This window comes from Filicampus tigris, chromosome 19 (assembly GCF_054856515.1).
Source record: "Filicampus tigris isolate MCC_2025a chromosome 19, RoL_Ftig_1.0, whole genome shotgun sequence".
Classification (NCBI taxonomy): Eukaryota; Metazoa; Chordata; class Actinopteri; order Syngnathiformes; family Syngnathidae; genus Filicampus; species Filicampus tigris.
The window spans coordinates 4,948,600-4,973,702 of NC_141235.1; the positions used below are offsets into that span (position 1 = coordinate 4,948,600).

The following is a 25,103-nucleotide window of genomic DNA, read 5'->3' on the forward strand; positions in this document are numbered from 1 at the left end:
GGAAGTTTGCAGAACAATGGTCATAATTTAGACGATTTTCGCCATATTTGCACGCTGGCCCTGATTGTTTTTCCATTTCTGAACAATCTAAGGGGTTGGGGGGCGTTATTTACATGATGGATGTACGCAGGAAGCGTACAGTGTGCAAAATAAGGGAGGGGGCTAAAATAGACCTTGCATGCTGGGACCAAATGTTGCTCACTGGACATCAGCTCACCTTTCTCCTCCAACAAGATGTTTCTCATTGAAGATGGCGCGTGTAGCGTGTAAATGTACTTTTTTCCCCCCCGTTCTAAAAGTGATATCTTTTTCATTTAGTTTACCGCGTGAACACGAGCAGCGACTGTATGTCAGTCGAGTCTTTTCTGCATGGCTCCATCCCAGCTTGACTCATTATTGTCAGAGCTTTGACGTGTCTCCTGCCTTCTCCTTTGTAGGAGATGACGGGGACTCACTTTCCACCCTGCCAAGCCAAAACTCCGCTCAATGCGAGCGGATCCCGAAGTTCATAAAGGGGATTATTTGCATCTGGGCGCCTGAGACCTTCGGTGCCTCCGGATTTGACTTGGGATTTGGGATTTATCGCTTCTCGGCCGGATGGAAAGCCGTGATTTCGCTCCTCCGCACCACCTCCTGACGGAGCGGAGCGCGCTGGTGCACAGCGCCGCGTCTCGGATGGCGCCAGGCGGCCACGGCGCCGTGCAGCACCCGGCTCACTTCCAGGCGGGGAAGTACTACTCATCCCATCTCTCCATGGCTCCGCACTCAGGTCAGTTTTGCACGCAATTGTTAGCTCCTCGAAGTGAATGCAAATGAATGAATGAATGAATAAATAAATAAATAAATTTAAAAAAAGGGATCGAGGGAAGAAACTTTAGGAACGCTAAAGACCTTCGACAGAAAAAGACGCAACTGTTTGTTTGACTCTGCCGTCAGTCTGTTGGAAACGCGACTCATGTATACTTTCTAATTCATTCATTCATTCATACCACGCCATATTTTAGCCCATTTCCAAAACACCAATTTCTCATACGCGTGGATAAAAAAAAAAGGGTTTCCACTGGCATAATCTTGTCATACATTTATATGATTCATCAATTAGTAAAGTACTCATCATTGTCATTCGATGTAATTAATTAAGATTGGGTAATTCCACTGCTTACACCTCCCATTAAACAATAAATTAAGGCTATTAACCGTGCCCGTCCCTGTGCACGAGGAGCTCATATGAAGGTTTTGGTTCGGTTCTGGTGGGCAAATGTGTTTGTAAGTGGGGGTGCTGCCGCTTCGAGGGGTGCCCTGGCTAATGGTGGTGCGGGTAATACCAGAAAATCCGGTTTCTATATTGAGCGGCGACGTGACGGGGTGCGAATGGGTTGACAGTGCATGCATTAGATTTAACAAGTAGCTTTGGTATCCTGTCTCAATGGGGGGCGGGTGGGGGGATGGGAACGTACCTCCTGTGTGCTCATATCCGCGTGTAGAGGTGCTGGGAGAAAAAAAAAAACTGACTTCAAATCATAAGCGTTTAAATACTGCGATTAACTGGATGTACGTGAACGTGTCTGATGAGAGAGCTCATTAATTACCGTTTGCAAATGCAGCGGATTCTTTAAAATGGACCAAGACACTCAGTCGTATAGCTCTGCTGTACACAACGCACTTAGCTAATCTTATTTGCATATTCATTAGCTGTAAAGACACTCTAAATCATATCTATCTATCTATCTATCTATCTATCTATATACATGGCCCATGTTATTCAATTAACCATATTTATATATACACATATTTGTACATTGTATGTGGGTGTAAATGTGAAAATATGTATATGCAAATGTGTGTGTATGTACAAACTATATGTATGTGTGTGTGTATATATATATATATATATATATATATATATATATATATATATTCATATATATATATTCATATGTGTGTGTTTTAAAGAAATATCTTATATCATTTTTAAAATCTGACATATATGTTCAAATGTATTGCAAGCTGTGTGTCACCGAATATGACACTAAAGTGACATGTTTTAGTTTAAAAATAATGTACCTTCAATTTATGGCCATGTCTGTTTAATTTTAATGTATGGTGAATTAAATATAGTTTTTACATTATGCATTGCTCTTATGTAAGACCCACGTCATGGTGTAAATATGGAATTATAGGTCTAGTTTAGTAACCATATTTGTTGAATAATTTCATAAACTACACCATATGGATTAAATGTGTGGCATATTATTATAAAATGTATTATTCAAATGTACTGTATTTCTCCTGTTTCAACTGAAACTACCCCCCCACCCAAAAAAAAAAAAATCCCAACAAAGCATTTATACATGTAAAATGGGCTTGTTTAAAGTAACACACTTCTAACCTGCATAACGCCTTAACCAGATTATTCTGCACAAAGACTGATAGCGCTGCTCGCTCACTTGCATTATGGTGCAATTTAAACCTGATTCTGTAATGTCGGAGGGGGAGAAAGCATAGTAATGCTGTCTGATAATGCTATTGAAATATATTCAAGGGGGCCTCTCGCTGGGTCTCAAGGTGCATGACACTGTATTGAGCTCGCAGATATTCAGACTCTCCATGCATGTCTCTGATGGGCTTTTGACTGACATGACGGGCATAGAGGATTGCTGTTTTGACGATGGGGGGTTGCTATATGTGCGTATTTGCTTGGAGGTGAGGTTTTTTTTTTTTTTTTTTTAGGTGTGGAGGATTGGGGGGGGGGGGGCGTTATACCTTTTGTGCCTGTCCCCCTTGGAGATTTGCATACAAGCTGTATGCCTGGCTCCAGGCCTTGACCAAGGGGGTAGATATGATTTGGAGTTGGCCATACTGGGACAGGAGGAGGAAATGCCGTGTGTGGAAAGCATGAACACAATTCCTCCCATCTTCCCCCTTTTTTTCTAAAAACATCTAATTGAGTCTATCGAAAAAATGGATCCCACCCCTGGAAAAGCATGCAATCCATCAATTCCTTCTGAAGCCTCTTATTTAGATCAGCATGGTGTCTGCTTGAATATCGACGCGCTTGACAAGGTGATGGAATGATGGTCGCATACCAGCGCCCCCAGACCCCCCCCCCCACCAATTTGATAAAACCCCATAATGATATTACACAGGCGTTCTGATTACTGATAGGAGCAATGGGAAGAAAGCCTTTGTCTCTGTCTGCCTCGCTGCCCCCTCATTTTTTCCCCTGTGCCGTTCTTCCAGTTTCTTTCTTCCCTTTTCTGTGTGGTTAGCCCTGGGCATTGGCTGTGCAAGTGTGTGTGGGTGTGGATGTGTGTGTGTGGGTGTGTGTGTGTGTGTGTGTGAAGGTTTAGCCTGAAGTAGCACAGGTGTGCAGTATTATGGAGGGCGTGGCATAGCTTGTCATTGAACAGGTGTGTTACTTCCCAGACGGCAGTTTTGTTTACATGTCCGTGGATGTGTGGGAGAGTGTGTGCGTGCGCATGACCTACTAAGACACACACACACACACACACAGACACACACACAAAGGAAAGCTTTTTGTTGCAGCTGCACACACAGACGCACATCCGCAGCCACGTGCGCGCTTTGAAAAAGTAATAAACCATAATCGCAATGTTTCTGTAGGAGCAGATAACCTCTCCATCACCTCTCTCGTTTTTTCCCCCCCCCTCTCTCATTCTTCCCACTGAAGCTCCCCCCCACCCGTCCCTCCGACGCGCACCTTCGCTCCTCTGCCGCCTCTTCGTGCTCGGTCATGTTTGAGACGCGCTTCAATTCACCGTTCCTCCACGGCGAATGGAGGTGTCCATTGGTCTTGATCCCAGTGTCTCATTGGTACTAGTTTTCTCAGCTTTGATCATCAAGGCAGCACAGATGAGACACACCCCGTTATCCTCCTACTGACACACACACACACACACACTATAAAAAAGACAAAAAAAAGTTGGCTGAATTCAAAATTTCAAGGCAACAAACTTCGATAAAATTTTAGGTTGAGAAATCAAACAAAATCTTTTAAGTTTTCTGTTGTGTGTCATGCAAATTGTTTTTCCAGAATATGTTCTGGGCAGGCCCACTAGCTGAAATAAGGCATTCTGATTAATATTGCGTTTGTGGAATATGAGTTAAGGAGCAAAATACACCCCTTTTTAGTCATCCCCGGGGGCGGCCATTTTGTCACTTCTGTCGACTGAAAATGACATCAAAGTTGCTCAGGTAACGACCAATCAAAGCTCACCTGTTTTTTGAAGCTGAGGCATGATTGGTCGTTATCTAAGCCCTGAGAAACTGAAGTCATAGATAAAAACCATAGGAAACTCCACAAATGCAATAGTAATCAGAATGCCGTGTTTAGACTAGTGGGCCTGCATAGAACATATTCTGGAAAAAAAAATGTTTGGGTTGACTTCCCCTTTAAAGTCGGTCCAAATTAAATGACTCTTGTAGCCCCAAAACATACAAATTCTGATTTTTTTTTTTGCATTACACTCAAACCACATGACTTGGGAGTAGCGCACAATGCACGTGTTTTGTTTGTAACTATGAGTCAGCTAAATTGCACAGATGTGTACTAGTAGCGTACAAAGGCTGGAAAAAATGAATGGGAATGCCAATGAGGGAGGGATGGCAGAGGGAGTGAGGATGCTGAATGTTTCCACCTGGTTGGTAATCCAGTCGGATTACAATCGCCTGACGGCACCCACCGGCCGCCACCCCCGTCTCCTCAGGCTGGCGTCTCCGCCGCCTCTCAAGAGTGACAGGAAGTGAAAAGAGAGAGAGAGAGAGAGAGAGAGAGAGAGGTGTATATGTGAGATGAGTCAGCAACGGATGAGCGTCTCAGGCAGACCGGGCTCGTCTCGACTGCGCCCAGGGCGCAGGGGGCACTTCCCGGGTGCGGCGCGCAAGACGACCCCCCGTGGGGAGGAGACAGCTGGTGGAGGCTGCAGCCAGCTGAGCCGCCATTGGATGCGGCAAACTGTCAGCTCACTTCTGTTCAAACATACTGTACATATTTGTTTGTTCGTTAGCAGGCTTATGCGTAAGCTACTTAACCAATTTCAACAAAAACTTTGTGGAGTGTTGCGGCGGGAGATGAGTATATGGTGGTGTACAATCTGCTGCTTATTCAAATAAGGATTGTTGAGCCTTATCTATTGTGTGCTGTCTATTTTCACACCGCTATATGGTGAATTTTTGGTTAATCGAATTCAAATTGATTATTATATATTGTTATTATTATTATCTAAATACATGCATCTGTACATGTATATATGTGTATCTGTATATACATGTATATATGTGTATCTGTATATACATGTATATGTGTGTATCTGTATATACATGTATATGTGTGTATCTGTATATACATGTATATGTGTGTATCTGTATATACATGTATATGTGTGTATCTGTATATACATGTATATGTGTGTATCTGTATATACATGTACATGTATATGCAAGTATATATGTATATATACATATACATATGTGTATGTATGTATGTATATCTGTGTAAATAAAATGTGGTTTTGCTGTATCCTCCTGTTTTGTAATTTTGCCTATAGCGGGTGGAATACACATAGGTTCACTATATCCTCACAATTCATTTACACAAAGAAAAAATAATCAACCCCGAGTTTCAACATAAATCACATCGCATAATGTGCCACTTATGTGTATCAAATCAAGATGAGCAGGGTAATAACGCCACCAACAGAACTGTCAGCCCCCAAAGGGTCACATGAATGAAAGCCCACTGAAATCCAGTTCTATATTGAGTGAAAGCCTTTTTGATGTCAAAGTCTTGAGTGAAGAGCATGTTTGTTCCCAGGCACGTTTGCTTGGAGGACAGAAAGACTTTTGTCCGCCCTCCAACTCTCATCCAACATGTGAACAGCTGCTTATTGTCTGTGGTGGTGATATGAAGGGAGTCGGGCCCGCTCGGTTTCAACATCTCGGGGCTGTGAACGCACGCCGCCATCTGATGATTTGGCATGTGAATGGAAAGTGCCAGACTCTTTCTGGCCATGTGCTCCTTTTCCGCTCTCCTCTTCCCCCGTTTTCCCCACTTCTCTCGCGGGCCGGGTCTCCCCTCCGCCCCGTTCCTCTTCCACCACATGCTCGCCCTTCCTCCTCCTCCTCCTCCTCTTCCTCTCCTTCTGCTTCCCTCTTTCACTTCCCCTTCGCCCGGCATTTGCTCCTCTCTTTCGAGTGGTCCTCCAGCCTCCCTGCTCTTGCTCCTTCACCTCCTCCCCGCACCTCCACACGCTGCGCTCCGCTGTCACTCTCTTTTCTTCTCAATTGAACCCCCCCCCCCCCCCCCCCCCTTCAAACCACACACACATGCATCTCTTACATGTGGCTCATCTCTGCCTAACCCCCCACATGCCCGCGGTCTCCTCCGGTTGTAAGCAAATCGGCTTCTCTCAGCTCTCCTCCGATTTCTGTCTTGATTTCAAATCACTTCCTCTCCTCTTCCGCGTTGCCTCGTTTTATTTTCTCTGTGGTGGATTTGCAGCGCTAAATGGCACGTGGCCACTGGTGGAATGTAACAAAGTGCACCAAAATGCTGTAATTAATTTTGAACAATTTGATCTTATTCGACATGTATGTGGGAGCACTTTGGGGAAGTTCCTCTTGGGTTACAATTGGAATATTCTCCAGTGTGCAAAGCAAAGTCATTAGTGACATGTTTGGGTGAGTTAGGTGTAGGAGAACACCATTCAGGGAGAATTGGAGTCCTGATTTTTTTTTTTTTTTTTTAAACCTTAAAAATTCCCTTCTCGATGAATGGATGAATAAAAAATTAAAAAAAATTATACATAAATAGCTATATCTATCTATATAATCTATCTATATATAATATATATATACACACACACACATATATATTTTATATATATATAATATATATATATATATGTGTGTGTGTGTATATGTATATATAATAATGTGTATATGCGTGTGTATTTAATACTTTGTAATACATTCCTGATGACGCCTGAAAGATACAAACTTTCAAAGACTATGCTAATTGTTTATTTAAAAATGCAATATGTTTTTTTTGTATGTGGCTGCTCTTTCTGATATGAGAGTGCCACAATCAGTGAAAAGATTTGTGCGTGTGTGTGCGTGTGTGTGTGTGTGTGTGTGTGTATTTGCAGTCACTATTTTATGGGCTCTTGTCTTTGTCACAGGGGTCAAAGCAATCCCCCTGCTTATGCTACGTGACCGAAGGACGACATTACTTTGCTGGGGGGGGGGGAGTGCAGAGTGGGTTATGATGTCACAGCCTCCTCGCCACACGCACTTCCGTCTTGAAAAGCGCGCGCAGCCCCCCCCCCCACCGCAAAGCGATCGCCTTATCTCAGTCGGACGACACCTGAGCCTTGCCGGCCTTTTTATCCATCTCGGGGTCACATTTAGGGGCCTGACTCACGGACCCTCGAGTGGACTTGTTTGATGCTTTTCTTGTGTTCCGCCTCTCTCCTTCATTCATTTCAGCTGTTTGCCCCATTCATATTATAATGGATTCCATTCAGGCGGGTCTATGTCCAGTTTGTTTTGCTGTCAGGGGCTCAGATGGATGGAGGTGGGGGGGGCGAGGGGGTGGCTTGAGGTTCATCCGGAGGTGAGGATTAAAAAGCCTCCCCGATGCTGGAGGTTTCTTCATAGTTGTACCGTCATGCAGACGGGACAGATTGGTGTGACAGACAGGTAGATATTAAATAGGTAATACGTGGCCGCGCGCGCGTGCGTGCGTGCGCGTGTGTGTGTGTGCGCGTGCGCGTGCGTGTGCGCATCAGTGTTGGTGGAGTCTGAAATAGAGAGAAGCAGCTGTGTGGAACAGCATGGATCGTTACACAGGACACACATGAAAGCATTAAGTATATTCAGGAGCCTTTGTTGAATATACATGGAGCCGTGCGTGCGCGCATGTGCGTGCGTGCGAGTGTGTATCCCCTCCCTAGTTTTCGCACAGGCTGCGACTAGTGAGGGAAAAAAAACAACTAGAGAGCGAGGAGGGAAAAAAAAAAAAAAAAGATCAACAACAACAAAGATCCGTCATCAGTCATTCATGGCTAATCAGTCTCGCGGGACGCACACGCACGCACACGCACACACACAGCCGAGGTCCTAATCCCACCGGGGCTCCTTGTGCCTCTACGTGTGCCTGTCTAAATTTCGGATTGGGGCTGATTAAAAGCGAAAGTCTCCTCTTCTGCATGTGTCTCGCAGCCTTTCCCCTCTTTTTCTCCACGTCTTTTCTGGTGCGCGTTTTTGAGTGCCGCTAAAGTGTCTCTACTTCTTCTTCTTGTCTCTTTAATAACCGCCCACTGTCTTTCTCGGTCGTTTTGATCTGTGTTTTTGTAATGTCTGGGAAGCGTGTGCGCATGCTTGATGTATGGAGTCTGATTTTGCCTACATACACGCATGGTTTGTGTGTGTGTGTGTGTTTGTGAAGAAGTGCCTATACTTGATTAAAATCATCATTGCCTTGTTTGCAAAGCCGACTCAAAGTTGAGTTCGATATATTCAAAACATGGATTGAAAAAAACAAGGTCATGCCAAGGTATTAGAATGAAGAAGTGTGGCAAGCGGGAGAGTATTTCACAAGCAGCGCATCTGATTTGCTGATCTGCGCTAAAAAGTGGGGAAGTTTACACTATTCTTTCTTTTCGCGGGGAAATTTTGTGACGCTCAAATTGCACATTGCAAATGTTCTCTTAAATCTGTTTAGTAGGCAGTCTGAGTGAGGACGTGAAGCTCTCGCCGAATGACTTGCAGTGTATAGAAGAGCCCCTTATCACAGTATGGATGGGGATAAAAATATCAAGAACATTACTTTTAATTTGCATATATGACAAAAAGTCAAATTTTGTCCTGTTTTTTTTAAATAGCGGTGCTGAAAAAAAAAAGTACTGACGTGTTTTTTTTAATTAAATAACTTATTTGATGTTTTTCCCAACGCATCCTTATCTGTGAAACGAGATCTTGATTAACCGGTTAATTGTTAAAGTAGCGTAAAGAAACTTTGGAAGGACGTTTGCTCTCCGGCTCTGGCGCAAAATGTTCAAAACAACTTGGCGCGCTATTGCATTACCCCAAACAATATTGCATTGTTCGGTGAATTGTTGCTTGTCATCACTGAGCGTGATTATTTTTCGAAAGGCATGAGATGTTGTTTGAGTCTTCAAGTGTGCCTAATTTTGTGGCTAAGGTCGATTGTTCAAGGCTTTGATAGGGCATGAGTCCTATTATATAGCCAATGTATCACTATAAGTTGAATATGTACATATTTTTTGCAAAATGCAATTACCGAAACACATCTTTTGCTAAAAGAGTTTTTGGGTGACATAAAATTGCACAATTAGTTCTATCTAACTCATATTTCTTTGTTGTGAAATGTTGGAAAGCCAATTCTCACAGCAATATTTTGTAGAATCTCCCTACTTAAAATTTTATCCGTTTGTCGCCTTGAAATTTTGCATGTGCACACAGAATTCCAACTAGTAATTTACTCTTTGAATTGCTATAATTTAGAATTCATTTGTCCCCCCCCCCCATTCCCTTATTCCTCAGTCCATCTTTAATTTCATCTGGATGACTCTCTCCAATAATCTTTTTTTCATTCCTGTGTAAATATGACTGAAATGAAGGAATATGAGAAGAGGAGGGAAAGCCGCGCAGAAATAAGGTCACACGAGGTTATTCTCATCTCTCTGTCTTCATCACAGCCTCCAATCCTCTCCCTCTCCGCTTGCTCCCTTGTTGCGCTCGCTGTCTGCCGATCCTCTGTCTTGTTTAGTCTCCTCGCTCGCATCGCGCGCGCACCCTCGGCACGCGCGCAGGTGCGCGCGCGCACACACATGCGTGCCGAGGCTGACACCTGCGCGTGGAGCCGTTGAGAGTCTAATTTAAGTAAAGTGCTTCTCTAGGAACCACAACCCCTCAACTCGCGATGGTGGAGGTTGACGCCGAGCGGTGTGGTTAAGCACACACAGGCATGTGTAGACACACACACACACACACACACGTGCAGTGATACCACGCTGTGACAGGGGGTGTAGGATAGGTGGAAGTGGCGTGGATGGCTTAGAAGTAGTATTCTGTCATAATCATAATGCATATTTGATCCCCCCCCTCTTGGTAATTGACCTTTGCAGATGTGGCACGACGTCTTGCCCAAGGACACTTAAGCTGAGTGGATGCTGCCAGGCATTGGCACACTTGTTCGCCCGCCCCGGTCGAAGGGGGGGCCGGGGGGGATGTCTAGTTCCTCACTGCCGTGCGGCATAGGCGTTCCGCCGGAGAATCACGATTTTATTGCATAAACGACCGGTGCGAAAGTAGTGTGGCAGGTGTCTTCATTAAGAAGTCACAAGGTAGGCTAGAAAATGATGTCGTTAATCCTTCAACTAACCCTCTCAGATGAACTAGAGTTAGGGAGTGGTGTAAAAATCGATTAGTTGCTCGATATTCTTCAGTTTTTCTGGAAAACGGATTTTTGATGAATTATGTCTTGAGTGGACTACTTGGCTGCCATATTTGCAGAAGAGTGGAAAATAAAGCTGGACTAGTCCATATTCTACAATTTCCCCTCTTAATTCCTATTTGTCCCTATATCTTACCCGTGTAGTACAGTGGATATAAAAAGTCTACACACCCCTGTTTGAATGCCAGGTTGTTGTGATACTGTTAAAAAAAAAACACGAGAATCGTTTCAAAATCATTTGAAAGCATTGTTTGGACCATAACAAAATCTCCCAAATAAATGTTTGAATATGTGTTGCGGTCCGATGAAAGCAAGGTGGATCTTTTCTCTCCTTTGGGGAAAACATCACCAAAAGAAAGCATAACTACACTACTGTGAATCATGTTGGTGGCAGCATCATGTGTTTGGGGATGTTTTTCATCAACTGGAACTGGGGTCTTAGATGTGGTAGAAGGAATTATTTACGATTTCAAATGTCAATTAGTGTGAGCACAAAACTTCCCGGTTTTCTGTTAGAAAGCAAAACAATGCCAGGAAAAGCCTACTAGAGCACCAGACATGTATTTGGGGTTAACCAGAGGCACTTTAAATGGTGGCAGGTGTTTGTTGAGTCCCGTTTAACATGAGTTTGAATACAATTTGTTAGTTCTGAACACAGCTTCATCTCAATTTTAAGATCTGTGTGTACACTTATGCAACCATGTTATTTGAGATTTTTTTTGTTGTTGTTGTTAACTTCTTGCACACATCTTGAAAAGCTTGAAAAAAACGTCAATGGAGTTTTAGAGGTTAGTGGTCACATTGATAGAGAGCGAATGAGTTCAGTACTTTGAATTGGGGTGTGTAGACTTTATTTTTTATTTTTTTTTTTTTGAATATGCACTGTATACGCAAATGCCTAACGTTCACAATAAAACACTCACTCGTATAATCGAGCGCTTCCAAAAGGAGACCAGACTTCACCTCAAAACATTCGACGACACTCTTTGGTACTTGTAATGTTCTTGTACTACTTCTTGTACAAATCAGCTCTGCGAATACTTGTCCCAGCTGACCCGGCAGCATCTTTTTTCTTTTTTCTTTTCTTTTGTGCGTGTGAAAATGTCACCGAAAAATGTGAATCTGTTATTCGAAGAAAAGATTCCCGGCTAATGTTTGTACAAGAAAGAGAAGAGCAATTAGAGCGATATTTTCACACCAACTTCCAAAGTTTTTCAAGCTGTAATTGTAACGAGGACCACATGTTCAAGCATAGGAGCGACGTAATCCAGCACCAGAGGACATGGCTTTAAATAGGGATTGTGCACTAATTAACTTGAAATGTGTCAAACTTGGATTGGGCCGACCGGTGCTGTTCAGCTCTGGCTCTGCTCTCACCGACGGCTTTGCTGTTGGACCTCCAGGTGTATCTCATCCGAGGCCTCTCTCACAGCTGAGTGCGTTTGAGGGTCTGCGATCGGACCGCAAGGGTGTGGCGCAGGCATGTCGGACCGGAGAGGGACCAGAACTCCCCGAGCAAGCTCGCACACAGGCGCTCCAGATGAAATTGCATTATTGACTCTTACCAAGCCATTCCTAAAAATATCTGTAACCTTATACGTCTAATTCATGTGTGTGTGTGTGTGTGTGTGTGTGTGTTTGTGCGTGCGCATGCATACCAATCCGATCCGGTCTTGTATGACCTGTTCTTTCCAAATTCCCCTGATGTACTTTGATACCCCCCCCCCCCCCCCTACAGTACCTCCTTTTGCACCCACCTCCTTTTTAACTAGTGGTGAGCATTTTACAATCAAAGTTTTAATATTATTTCCATGAAGTTATTTATATTTCTCCCCAAATGTCTATACTCTCCATTTCTGTAGTGTTTTTCTTGGCTTGCACTGCTTCCGATACGTGTATGTGGATTTTAACTCATTCACTGCCACTGACGAATTTATTTGTCTTTTCACAGTCCAGTCACTCAATACCAGGAACTTATTTTTATTTTTTTATTTTTTATTTTTTTTTTCAAAGTTAGTGTATAAGAGGGTACTGATAATGTCTGGTAGTGAATGAGTTAAGGTTTTTATTATTATTTTTTTTTGTCCAATCATATTTTAGCCTCTATGTATTGGCGAAAGTGCCCGGGGCCTTCAGAATCAGTCCTGCTGGCTGTTGTAACTCAAACTATATTAGCAATGGGACTGTTTCTTTCACCAATCAGATTTCAAATTGGCCTCACAGGGTCAGCTATCCGGCCCACAGTACCAGAAACATTTTGCCTCACTTCCAATTGGTTGGGCAGAGCAAATCTTGTTACGGCCAAGCTTGACTAGCAAAGCTTGTCTGTTGGATGATGTAGTTTAAAAAATAAATAAATAAAAATACTTACAGTTAAGCATGGTGGTGCTGGCATCATGATTTGGGGCTGATTTTCTTCAGCTGGAACCACGATCTTAGTTAAGGTGAAGAGAATTGCAAAAAAAGCGTTACACGTCTCATGGAAAGCAAAACAACAAAAAAAAAGCCAGGAGAATCCTACTAGAACATCTGAAATTTCTTTGGGGTTCATCAAAGATACTCGATATGGTGGCAGGTGTGTGCTGACTCCCATTTAACATGACTTTGAATGTGATTGGTTATGTCTAGTGCTGCAACCAACGATTATTTTAATTATTAATCAATCTATTGATTAATCTTTTGATTGATCGATAATCAGATCAAAAATCTTTTTGATTTAGATCCCTTTGTTCAAAAACAGGACATTGTTTCAAATGCTCAAATCTAAATTATGGTTCCATTAATGGTTTGGTCAGTAACATGTCAGAAAATGGGGATTTTTTTTTTTTTTTAATCTTTGTTTTCCCCAAGTAAAAACAAGTGTTTTATTTTGATTCAACATAAAGATAACACTGGTAAACACACATTTTCAACGGTTTTGGGGTATTTTGATGTCACTAAATGACAAAACAAAATGATCTTTTCAGAAATTGTCCAGAAACCATTCAAATATTTTTGGCACTCGGGGGAGAAAAAAAAAATGTTGACCAATGTAATCAGTCTGCGTTCATGGAAGACTACAGAATTCCGAAAATATTAACTGTTGAGAAGCTGAAATTCCGAGCATTTGAACGTTAAAGTAAAAAAGAGATCCAAACAATGAATCGATTATCAAAAATCATGATCGATTAATTTGATTAAATGTCAAGTAACCATTGCACCTCTTGACTCAATTCTGAGCACAGCCACACCCTCCAGTTCTAAGAGGGTGTGCGCTCTTGTGCAACCGCAATATTTCGATCATTTATTTTTACTTCCCCTTTCGAAAAGCTTTTGAACCAGGCTCTGTAGACTTTTTAAATCCATTGCATGTATGTTAGGTCCTGCTGAAAGTGGTTGTGCGTGTCATCCAAAACGTCTGTGGTGAGGAACAAGAACTTTTTCCTTGCTCATATTTTGATGGAACATTTGGTCGGTCATCTTTGTCAAGGGAAGACATTTTTTTTTTTTTTTTTTTTTTAAAGTGGCCTTTTCTGTTCATTGAATGCGGCCTGCTAGTCCGTTTTATGATTGATTCTTTGCTTTGTGTAATGACCAGGCAGTCCCAGCCAGCAGGTGATGCGTCTTGTAGGGGAGCCTGACGTCAATGCTGTGAGATCGGGGATCTTAGTTGGGTGTGTGCGCGGAGAGGCATTAGTGTGTGTGTGTGTGTGTGCGCGGCGAGACTCCGGTCCGCAATCTGGGAGTCGGGCTTTGAGCTGCTGTTCATAGTCTGCTGATTTATGCGCCTCGCAGGGAAATCTCTCATTTGTTGCTCTTTCATCTCATTTTTTTCCCCCCTCCACTCTCTCTCCTCCGTTCGCCGTCCTGTCTCTCTCCCCCTTGCTCTCTCTCTCTTTTTCCCGTAATGTGATGCAGTGCAGCCGCTCGTCCCAGATGACACGCCATGCTTTGCCTGCGCGCCTCTCTCCCCGCTTACTCCGACATGAATGAGTCAAGAGGAATAGTTGATGAATAATAAGATAGAACGGAAGGGAAAATGCGATGTGGATGTCGCCGAGCAAAAGAACTCCTTTTGCCCCCCCCCCTCCCCCCCAGAACATATTCTTTGTAAGCACTGTTCAGTCCTTTATTGACACACTGAATGTGTTTGCATCCCCAGCGTGCGCGTGTGCGCGTCGGTCCTGGAGCCTTCCGCGGCCGCCTTGTTTGAGTAGCCCTGTCACTTGTGCAATTCTGGGGTGTCAAAACAGATCAGAAAGGTCTGGCTTGACTCCTGCCACTAAATACAAACACACGCACACACACGCAGGCACACAGTCATACACACATAGTCAGACACACGCGCTGGCTCAAGGCTCAATGCCAGGGCCCTTGGTGGTTGGAGGCTTATGAAAGGGTCGGAATGGCGAGAGGTTGCCAAGTGTACGGCAATAGGCGTAGCGGCCAAACTAACGAGAGTCAGAACCTCTGACACACACACACCCACACACACACGCACTCGCACTGGGACTGTAATGACTGACTGAGTCTTTCAGTAGTGTGTCAAGGCATGTGTGTGTGTGTGTGTGTTTATTGATTAGCAGCAGTCTATTCAATCTATTGCTCTGTTTTCTTCACTCTCCGCTTTGGGTCAGGATCTAACTTTTTTTTGTCGACTTGAAAAGACTTTGATTTTATAAATGGATTCAATTTAGAAAGAAAAATTGGCCGGTTTGAAACGAGGGAAGAATGTTAAGTTAGTTTGTATGTCCGCGTCGAACAATTAACCATCCTCCCTGCTTTCCAGCTACTCGGGAACTACCGGAGGAACGCTATTCACTAAGCTAACCTGTGCGAGCTGTGGCCGGCTAGCTAGTGCAGCTAAAGCACGTCCTAGCGCTATGGGGTTCATCTTGTTCATCTTTTTTAGATTTTAAGGAGGTTTTAACTTTCTTTTCTTCAGACAATTGTTTTTTCCAGTCGAGACCGTCAGCAAATAATATTAATTTGCTCTGGACTGGAAAAACCAATTACCTGAATGAAAAAGAAACTTAAAACCCAAACGCTGTCCTTCCTATGTGCGGGGCCACTCTTCTCAGTCGCTAATCCTCACCTCCGTGGTGGAACAATAGTAACCCTTCTGACAAGTCTCGTTATCTGGCTGGAACTGCATTACAGCGGAAAGCCACACAGCAAGCGTACTGGGCATGTCGGAAAACAAATCAAAATGTTAATATATATCGTTTATTAAACATTTATGATAACAGAATTGTTATTTACACTATTGCCACATTTCAACTTTGAATTGTGAGATCTGTGCAATAAACATCTTCAGTCAAGTTTTTTTTTTTTTTTACTTTTTGTATTTTCTTTTTAATTAAGGAAGTCTAAATCCATTCAGAAATACTCGAATTAGCCAGTTGAGACTTAAGTTTATATTATGATATGTACTATTACTATAAAGAGATTTAATTTATACCGTAGAGTGATTTATTTTATTTATTTATTTTTTTGCTATATCGCCCAGTCCAGTTGAAACATAATATAAACTGTGGCTTAACATTTAAGATGTTGCTTTGTGATATCAGTTTTATTCCTGTTTTGTCTTCCTTCTCTCCTCCTCTTCCGTGGTTCTGCTCCTCCCTTCCCCTCTACAAAATAGTGAGAAACCTTGGGACGATTGGGCCTGCTATCTTTCATCTCGCTGTTAGGTTTCACCTTCGATCTTTGCTCAGACGTGCAACAGGCAGGTTATTATTTTTTTCCCCGCGCACCTCTGGTTTTTTTTTTTGTTGTTTTTTTTTTTTTTTGTTTCATGTCGCTGCAAGCAACATTCTGCACATATTTTATATGAGTAGTTTAAAATAAATGCGAGAATAGATTTGTTCTCCAAAAATAAGACGCTAACCTTGGCTGCTTTTCATCAGTTGACACCTTCTCTCGATTTTGCGTTTAAAACTTTTATCCTTCTACTCTTTTTAAACTGACAGCCTGCCCTCATTGAACCATGTTTAATTAAAATTGCCACTCATAATAAAAGGCTGCCTTGTACCTGTGAAATGATGAGGGCACTTAAGTACAATGCGCCCGATGTTCTAAAGTTTCTGAACAACCTTTTGGGTCACAGTCAAAAAAATCAAATTTGGCATTGACATATTCCTATAATGATGCATTTTTGATTGCATCAGTAGTGGCCCTAATTGTGTTGCAGCTAATTTTCTTTTTTTTTTTTTTTTTTTTAAAGATGGTTTTATTACTATTTTTCTTCAAGCGCATAGATTCATCATTAGTTGACCGTTCCAAAAGGCCGTGTCAGATGCTTTTGATACTTTTACAAAATGTACAAATTCTTGGCACCGAACTCCACTCAAAACTATCTGAAAACATTGCGGGGAAATCGATAATGCGATGACACCAAAAATATGCTCAGCGTTTGAACCTGCAGGTCCACAACTTTTCCTCCCCAGACTGTACGAGCTTTCGTCGCTCACTGTCAAACGAAAACCAACAAATCAAACTGTCAGTACAGCTGAAGGAAATCAAGTGAACAGAACGTCCTAATTTTTGCTGTCTCGGATTGTCAGCATCTGATGCGAGGATTCAACGAGACGGTATTGACACGCTTCCATCACATGATGCCATCTGGGAGAGTGGGCCGCACACAAGCGGCGTTTTCGACTTTAATCACCACTATGGAAACTGAATATAGCATCTTCCTCAGACAGCACTTTCCGTTTATAGCAAATAACATGTATAGTAGCGTGCACCACATAATCTCAGGTTCACTCGGGTCACGGTTGCATTTATTTATTTTTTGATGTGCATGCATGTCTGCGGTTGATGTGAGGAACAAAGCCTGGCTGAGTGGGGTTTAGGGTGCGTTTGTTTAGCTCGTCTTTGCGTCTCACGCAGCCTTCCTCTGACACATCTCGTCAGTTCACGCACGGCGTTTTTCGCGTTCGGCGTTTGGGCTCGGGGGAAGGGCGAGGGGGGGGGGTGGGACAACGGGAGGATGTAACGGTGACAGATGGAAAGGGAATGCTGGGATCGGGATAAAACAAAGGCAGAAACAGAGGGCAGGAAGAGAAGGCGAGGAGGAGGGGGGGGAAGCAAACGGACAGGAATAAGGTTTACGTTAGCGGCTGGCCCCTCGGATGATTTTCCATATCAGCGGGCCAGAGGAAGCGGGCAAATGTGATTTTCCCCGCAACTCGCCATGCAGCATAAAACAGACTGAGCGGGCAGGGAGGGAGGTGACAGGAAAGAGGGAACGGGGGCAAAACAGGGGAAATGGATGGAGATAAGTAAATGGAAAGAAGATGGAAACCTGGGGGAAGGGTGGAGCTGCGGCTGAAGAACAGCTGTGGGAGGAAGGGGCCACGGTGGAATGCTAAGTATTTCAACTCAAAGAGCGCTAATCAATATCACTAAGTGTTTGAAATAAAACCTTTTATTGACTTATTTAATCAACATGAACTTTTATATGTTTTGACGACGTTTTAAGATGGCCGTAACATAGAAAATGGAGTGCGTAGCTTATAACGGACTTTTTTTTTTTTTTTTTTCCTCTCTCTTCTGTTGTATCTCATAAAAGATAGGTACAGACAGACCAGTGAGTCTATCATTTTCTCCTTGACTCGGATGCGCGCGCGCGCGCGTGTGTGTGTATGCCCACACTGCCAGGGGGCCTTGTGAAACCAGCCCGAGACGTACTGTATATGAGCTGTGTTTTATTATGACTGGCTGAAAGGCCACTGATCTACTGTTGTACAAGTGTGGTTTGCAGCTTAAAGTAGAAAAAGCAACACAAACAGAACAATCTTCCAAAATATTTCGCCATGGCGAGGAAAAATAGAACAGAAAGTGGAAAAAATTAGATCAAGAAGAGAAGGCTCTGCCAAGTTCCTTCTTGTCTTATGCTTAGACTTGTTACAGGAATTACATACTGTGGACAAAAGCAATGAGGCGAGTCTTTTTTTTTTTATCAATGGATGAATCAATCAGATAATGATAATAATAATAACTCAATACAGCACTTTAGAAACATGTTTACAAAGTTCTTTGACAGAAGAGGAACAGATAAATAAAACACATTGAGAAACAATCGCAAGTAAGCAAACATGAATACTAATACATATCTATACCAATTACAACAACCCCAAAACACAGACATGGCAGTATAGTAACTAGGGCTGCAGCTAGTGAATATGTTTAGAACCCATTATGCTATAAATTATCCCATCAATTAATCAAATAATCAGATGAAAACTGAGTTTTGCATTTTTAAACACACGCGAGTTTGTTTGAGTGTGTGTGTGTGTCCTGGTGAGTGACATGGGAGCCAGGGAATGCTCTTGTGCACTCAAGTTAGTGGCTGGCTGTTAACTGGCTCTTTAAAATTACCAACAATTGGCTGATTCTTTTGAGATTTTTTTTTTTTCCTTATTTTGTATTTTATTTTTTTTTTTTTTACACATGAACACATCACAACATAAGACAAAAATAATGACATTTAAATACCGCCCCCAAAAAAACGAAATATGCGATTTTTCTCCCTGTTGTAAAGTTAAACAAATACAAAGTATTGTAAAACAGTCAAATATTTTGCCTGTAATTAATATCTTAATTGTTAATTAGGACCAAAAACGAAGTTATTTTTATTCATTATATGTATGTATTTTTGAATTAAACAATTATTGGAATCTAGACTGATTTACTGTATCAGGACAAAGAAAAAGACAGAGCTGCCTGGGTGCAGTGTGTGGTGGTGAGGGTGCGTTGGAGGCACCGCACACGCAGGCGCACGCGCGCGTGTGCGTGCTCGGAATATTGTCGTAATTGTCTCGGCGAGGCAGTGTTTATGGGTAACGACCCAGCCCACCGCACTTGCTCCGTCTCCCCATCCAGCGACTAATTACCTGACTCCCTGTGGATTTGTTTCTTCCTTCCCCGACAACTGTTCAGGTTGTTCCACCAAATGAGAGCGCGCTGATAAGTGCGGATACATTCAAACGAGCCAAACTAAACAGAGCCCGTTCGCTCGCCGCTCCGACTGTTCCGCTGGCGCTAGTCGTGTGTGCGCGCGGTGGAACTGTACCGCTGAGTCCCTGTGTGATTTCTGTTGGAAAGACTTGTCAAGCACTCAGCATGTTTAACCAGCAGTGGCGGAGAAATGTGGTGAAAAATATCATTATGCTGAGATTCTAAGTGATTCCAGTCCAATGGAATGATTATGATCATTATTATGATGCCCCCCCCCCCCCCCCCCTAAAAATAAATCTTTTTCTGTGGGGTGTGGGATGGGCTGCGGTTGGAATGTTTTTGTGGTTGACATGCGTCTTTTATATTGCCTAGACATTTTGCTACCCATTTTCTTTTTTCATCGACGGCGGGTAGGCTGTGGACGCCCACATTTAAGCGGCTGCACGGGGCCGCCGCCCCATCGGCCCCCCCATTTTGCGCGCCACTGATATGAAATGATTTGCACATACGTTAAGATAATGACTTTAAATTTAATTTGTTTTCACTTCACCTGAGCGCAAGGTGTGTGAAGTTTGAATTTCAACTTTTAAAGAGTTCCAAAGTGAACACTTTTTGTCATATTACATCAGTTGACAGTATTACAGTTGACCTCCTCGTTTGTCAAGTCATGCTGGTTGTTTTAACTAATCTGACAAAAAGTGTTTTTTATTTATTTATTTTTTTATATTGCAAACCCCCCCCCCCTTTAAACTAAGAGTAGAGAATAATTGTGTTGCCCCTCCACCAATAATACAGAGTCCAAAAGTAAGTGCTCCAGAGTTGCCATGGTAACGAAAGTGACATGATCTTAATTTCAAACTCATGTACCCACATACGATGATGTTGAAACTATTACTTATCTTGATTAATTATGCATTGGTACTTTAATATTCACTTTGAGTTAATAAGGGGAAAATTTGATGTGTAGGTAAAAAAAGAAAAAGATGTAATTTGGGACATCTGCGGTACAAGTCTACCTTGAACAGATGAGTTTCTCAAGGGCGGGTCATATAATTTCATTTTTCACCAGCGCTACTGTTATGAATATAACAATACTTTACTACCAAACCATTATGCTGTACTTGATTTTATTTTTCACAAAGAATAAATGCCATGTACTTCTATTTCCAGGATGAAGCGTAACGTTTACAATGACGCATTCTGTCATTCTTTAGGCTTTAGAGGAAGTTTGTATGCACATCTGTTGTCCTAATTAAACATGCTTTCATTCTTCTCCAGAGCCAAATTTAATCAGAACTGTTCAGAAATGTCACCTCTAACCTTTTTTTCCTCTGTCTTTCAGGTGCTTCCTTTATGGGTTCCTTCCTGTCCAGCAGTTTGGGGTCGCCGGCCTCCCACCCGCCGCACCCCTCGGGACCCGTTTCCTCCCCATCCTCTCCCTCGTACCGGACCGGACCCCATTCGAACGCCTCCCCTATCTGGTTCCCTCATTCACATGAAGGTAAGACGCACACACGCGCGTGCGCGCAACCGCACGTGTGTAGCATTTGGTCCCTGGTTAATCCAAGGTTTTTGGTTTTGGGATTAGATGGCGATGAAGCCATTAAGTGGTTTAACCAACAGTGAGGCCAAACACACTGTGATGCCTCAGATGACGCTACTTACAACACACACGCACGCACACACACATGCTGAAGTCATCTGGCACTCGAAGCATGTGGCTTTGTGTTTCGCGCTGGTTTTGGCGGAGTTTCAGTACCCTGACCCCAAAAAATGTCTTCTAATATCTTCTTGAACATGCACACTCAAAAAGTCAATGTCATAAGTAAATATCACTCTTTTCAACATATACACCCCCTCCCCACCCCCCACCCTTTTTTTTTTTTTGCATTGACTTCCTTTCACCCATCATCCTTCGCCCCCTGACCCACTTTGAAGGTTTTATGAGGTCGTACACCCTCGTTACGCACACACGTATACAATTTCCATCGCTACAGAGGAAATTACATTGACTTACATTCATTTCCTGAGGACGGCATTTAACCGCAAACCGAGACTTGACCCTAAAACATAATGATATACTTTATGGTAGGCTTAATTTTCATTCCCAAAGACAGGTGTGCCCTCGCTGGTCCGCAACGCCTTCTTCGCAAACCATCCAATTTGAGAGATGTGTCATAAATAAAAGATAATTATGGTCAGTATTGCTTAATATAGTTGGAGTTGTATTAATTTAACAACACAATTTTTTGGGGGGTGTTTATGGTGTACTAGTGATGTGTGGAAAGCCGTTTGAGCAATTATTCGATATCCAGCTTCAGGTCCATGTTCTAGTATGCTCTTTAACCTCATAAGCAAGAAAGTTCAGCACACTAGTAGAACAACTTTCATACTAGTATATGTATATGGGTATATGTATATATGTGTATATGTATATATGTGTATATGTACATATGTATATATGTGTATATGTACATATGCATATGTGTGTATATATATATGTATGTATATATATGTATGTATATATGTATATATATATAATGTGTGTATTTATATATATATATATATATATATGTGTATTTTTTTTTTTTTAGAAAACCTCACACACTGAAACTTTAACCCTACTCCCAGCATCCTCTTTCGGGGCAGCCCCCCCACCCCTGTCCAGAGGCCCCACCTCCAGGGCCCCCCTGCCCTGTGGGCTAACCGACCTCCAACGGCCCCCTTCCTGATCAGAATGATCTACACACACAGTGTCGTCTTTTGACAGTTAACCGTTCGTGGTCAAACATTGAGTTTGACATCGTTATCTGTACATTTCAGTGTGTGTGTTCAGTTTGTGTGTTGTGCACAAACGGCTGTATAATGCCTGACTGATCTTTTTTTTTTTTTTTTAAATTCCACTTCAAGTGCACCCAAAATGTGTGAAAGTGAATAATAAAAAGGGAAAAGAACCCTCGACATGGCAGCTCCTGTTGCCTTGGTTTCAAATAGAACCTATTCAGCTATCTATCAGTTGGTGTTCTTAATAACCAATATAGTATTGATGCATGAAATCAATTTGATAACCGATGGTGCTCAAAATGAGCTGTGGGGTCGATATTGACTTTCACTGGCTACTCCGTATTGGAAACTTTGTGGTTGTTTTTAATATACAGAACCTGCAATCTCGAGATACGAGGTTCATTCATTCCGTGACCGTGCTCGTAACTGAAAACGCTCTCACCTGGACGATTAAGCGCAGTCTTCCCCCAAAAAAGAAGTAGCAGTATTTTGTTTTGTTTTGATAAAAGAAAGAAACTACTCTATAATGTTGTACTTTATAAAAACATAGCAAAATAACTTGAATTCATGAAAGTAAAGAATTAAACCATTTGTTTTATCAGAATTTAATATATTCTTCAGTATGGGTAGTTTTGACCCAATTTTGGGTCAAAACTTTGACCCAAAATGCTGGGTCAAATCCTCAACCCATTGTTGTTGGTATAAATAACCCAGCATTGGCTTGGTCCCTTTTGGACCCGGTTTTTACAGTAAACCCCGACTAATTCATTTATTTTCAACTGAATGGCTAATGACAGAAAAACGGAAAGCAATGTGTGACTCTTTCAGAGGGAGGAGGGAAGCCACATCGCCATATGCACGTCGACGCTTCTCAGAAGGGTATGGTTTGAACATTTGGACAAATTTGGATAAAACTGTTGGACCACAGAAATGTGATTCCGCGTTCCAGGTCTGAAACGAGACAACCGGCTCATTTGTAGCTCATCTGGCAATAAATAGCAACATTTAAGCCCTGGAAATGAGCACTAAAGTCTCCTGGAGTGGCTGTCTTATAAATCAGCTTCATAGAAAGAAGAGGCGGCGGGATGGCAAAGGAGCAGAGAGCAGCGGCAGTCAATGGAGAGCGCGCATGTGTGTGTGTGTGTGTGCGCGTCCGCCTATCAGACAGATTTTGTGTCTGCAGTGGCTCAGCTTTTGATGTTCCCAACACGTGTGTGTGCGCGCATTCACGAGCACGCCGCCACACTACAAATGATTGTTTTTAAGAATTCAAGCCAGGGAGCTCCACCAGGCGCGCTGCCAGCTGGCCGCTGTCCAGAGAGTGGAGTGTGGAGCCAGCACAAAGAGGAGAGACCTGGCCGATACACACACACACACACACCCCCACACGCTCACACACAAAAAAGCCACAGTTGTATGACATATTTCCACACACACACGCACACACACCTGTCCTTGTTTCATGGCTCCCCTCCTTACTTTCTTTGCCGCCGCCCTCTCATCTCTTCCATCTCAAAGCTCCCCACTTCCCTTTCACTCCTCCCTTCATCTTCCACCCCAAACAACGCACACACATTTGCCTCCCTGAACGGCTCGCGGCAGCAACATCGCATTACGGGCTTTTCATATTGACAGGCCCTCTTCTTTTGGTGTCTCTTTTACTCGCGCTCCCGCTTTGTCATTTATTCAATCTCTAACCCTTCGTCCTTTTGGTCCCCCACTTTGCTTCTTTTTTTTTTTTTTTCCCCCCTCAACGGTCTTTGTTCCTCTCTTCTTCCCACCCTCCTGAATTTTATCACTTGTCATTACTCGGGGGATTGGCTTTAGATGGCTGATAGAGCCTTTTGGCTAATTGTCGCCATTTAGATTCACTGGTTGTTAACCATTCAGAGTAATCACGCATGCACACACACACAAGCACAGTGTAGCGTGCGCGTTGGTGCATTTACATGGCCACATGAACAAGTACCGAGCCCTCCGCAATGGCCCCCGCCGCCCCACCAAACGCAGACACACATGCCGGAGCAGAAAAGGGGGTGTCGGCGGTTTTGCAGTGCGACTGTGGAATGCGTAGGATGAGTTTTTATGGAGTGCTGTTTACTTTGGCCACCACCATTAAACTTTTAACGGCTGCCAATTAACGGGCCAGCAAGGACACTCTGTGGGGCATGAAACCAGCTGCTGAAGAACAGAGCGCGCAGACAAACGCAATTTGGTCCCCTCGCATGGAAACGGTCGCACCTTGCGTAGGTTGCGTCGCTGGCATTTTGGCAGTTTGCTTTTCACGCGCGACGCCGCCAGAGCGCTCCCAACCCAATTCAGCAGCACTACCAAGACCTCCGCAATTCCACAATGCAGTTCAACGTCCTTGAAGACAGGGAAGAGAGTGGAACGAGCATTTACCTCCCAGAGACCTCCTGGGAGCCTTGTGTGTGTGCGTGCGTGTGTGTGCGTGCGCTCACTGTGAGGGTTCATACTATTTGTCTTGGTTTGGGGTGAAGAAATGTGTTTTGGAGGAAAGCAAATTCCATCGGGTTAAATGCTGCAAACGTCTGGCAGTAACTGCCTGCTGTGGTTTTTGTCACCACTTTGTCCACTGTAAATAATGTCAAGTCATGTGGCATGTTAGTGCAAAAGTGAATGTAACCATGTTTTTTTTTTTTTTTGCTGTTTTACAAAGCGGCAATTTCATGATAGATTGAAGAAATAAATTGTATGTTTAGAGAGCTGCTGAATGTCAATGCTCTCCCCTCCTTCTGACAGGGTACCCCAGCTATTCAGGAAGTCTTGCCTCCCCTTTTCTTCCCATGAGTCCCTTGGATCACCATAACAACAGTCTATATGGACAGCACCGCTTCTATGAAACTCAAAAAGGTAC

General features: G+C 43.0%; 1 protein-coding gene across 5 annotated transcripts in view; it reads left to right on the plus strand.

The window, feature by feature from the left end:
• Positions 1-25,103, plus strand: part of bahcc1b (BAH domain and coiled-coil containing 1b) — a 99,074-nt gene that overhangs the window by 43,296 nt on the left and 30,675 nt on the right. For all 5 annotated transcript variants that reach the window (XM_086015682.1, XM_086015684.1, XM_086015685.1 and 2 more), the window contains 3 exons: positions 438-769; positions 20,784-20,942; positions 24,989-25,099. In XM_086015682.1, coding sequence (XP_085871808.1) covers positions 598-769; positions 20,784-20,942; positions 24,989-25,099 — 442 coding nt within the window. In that variant the 5' untranslated portion in view covers positions 438-597. The remainder of the gene's footprint in view (positions 1-437; positions 770-20,783; positions 20,943-24,988; positions 25,100-25,103) is intronic.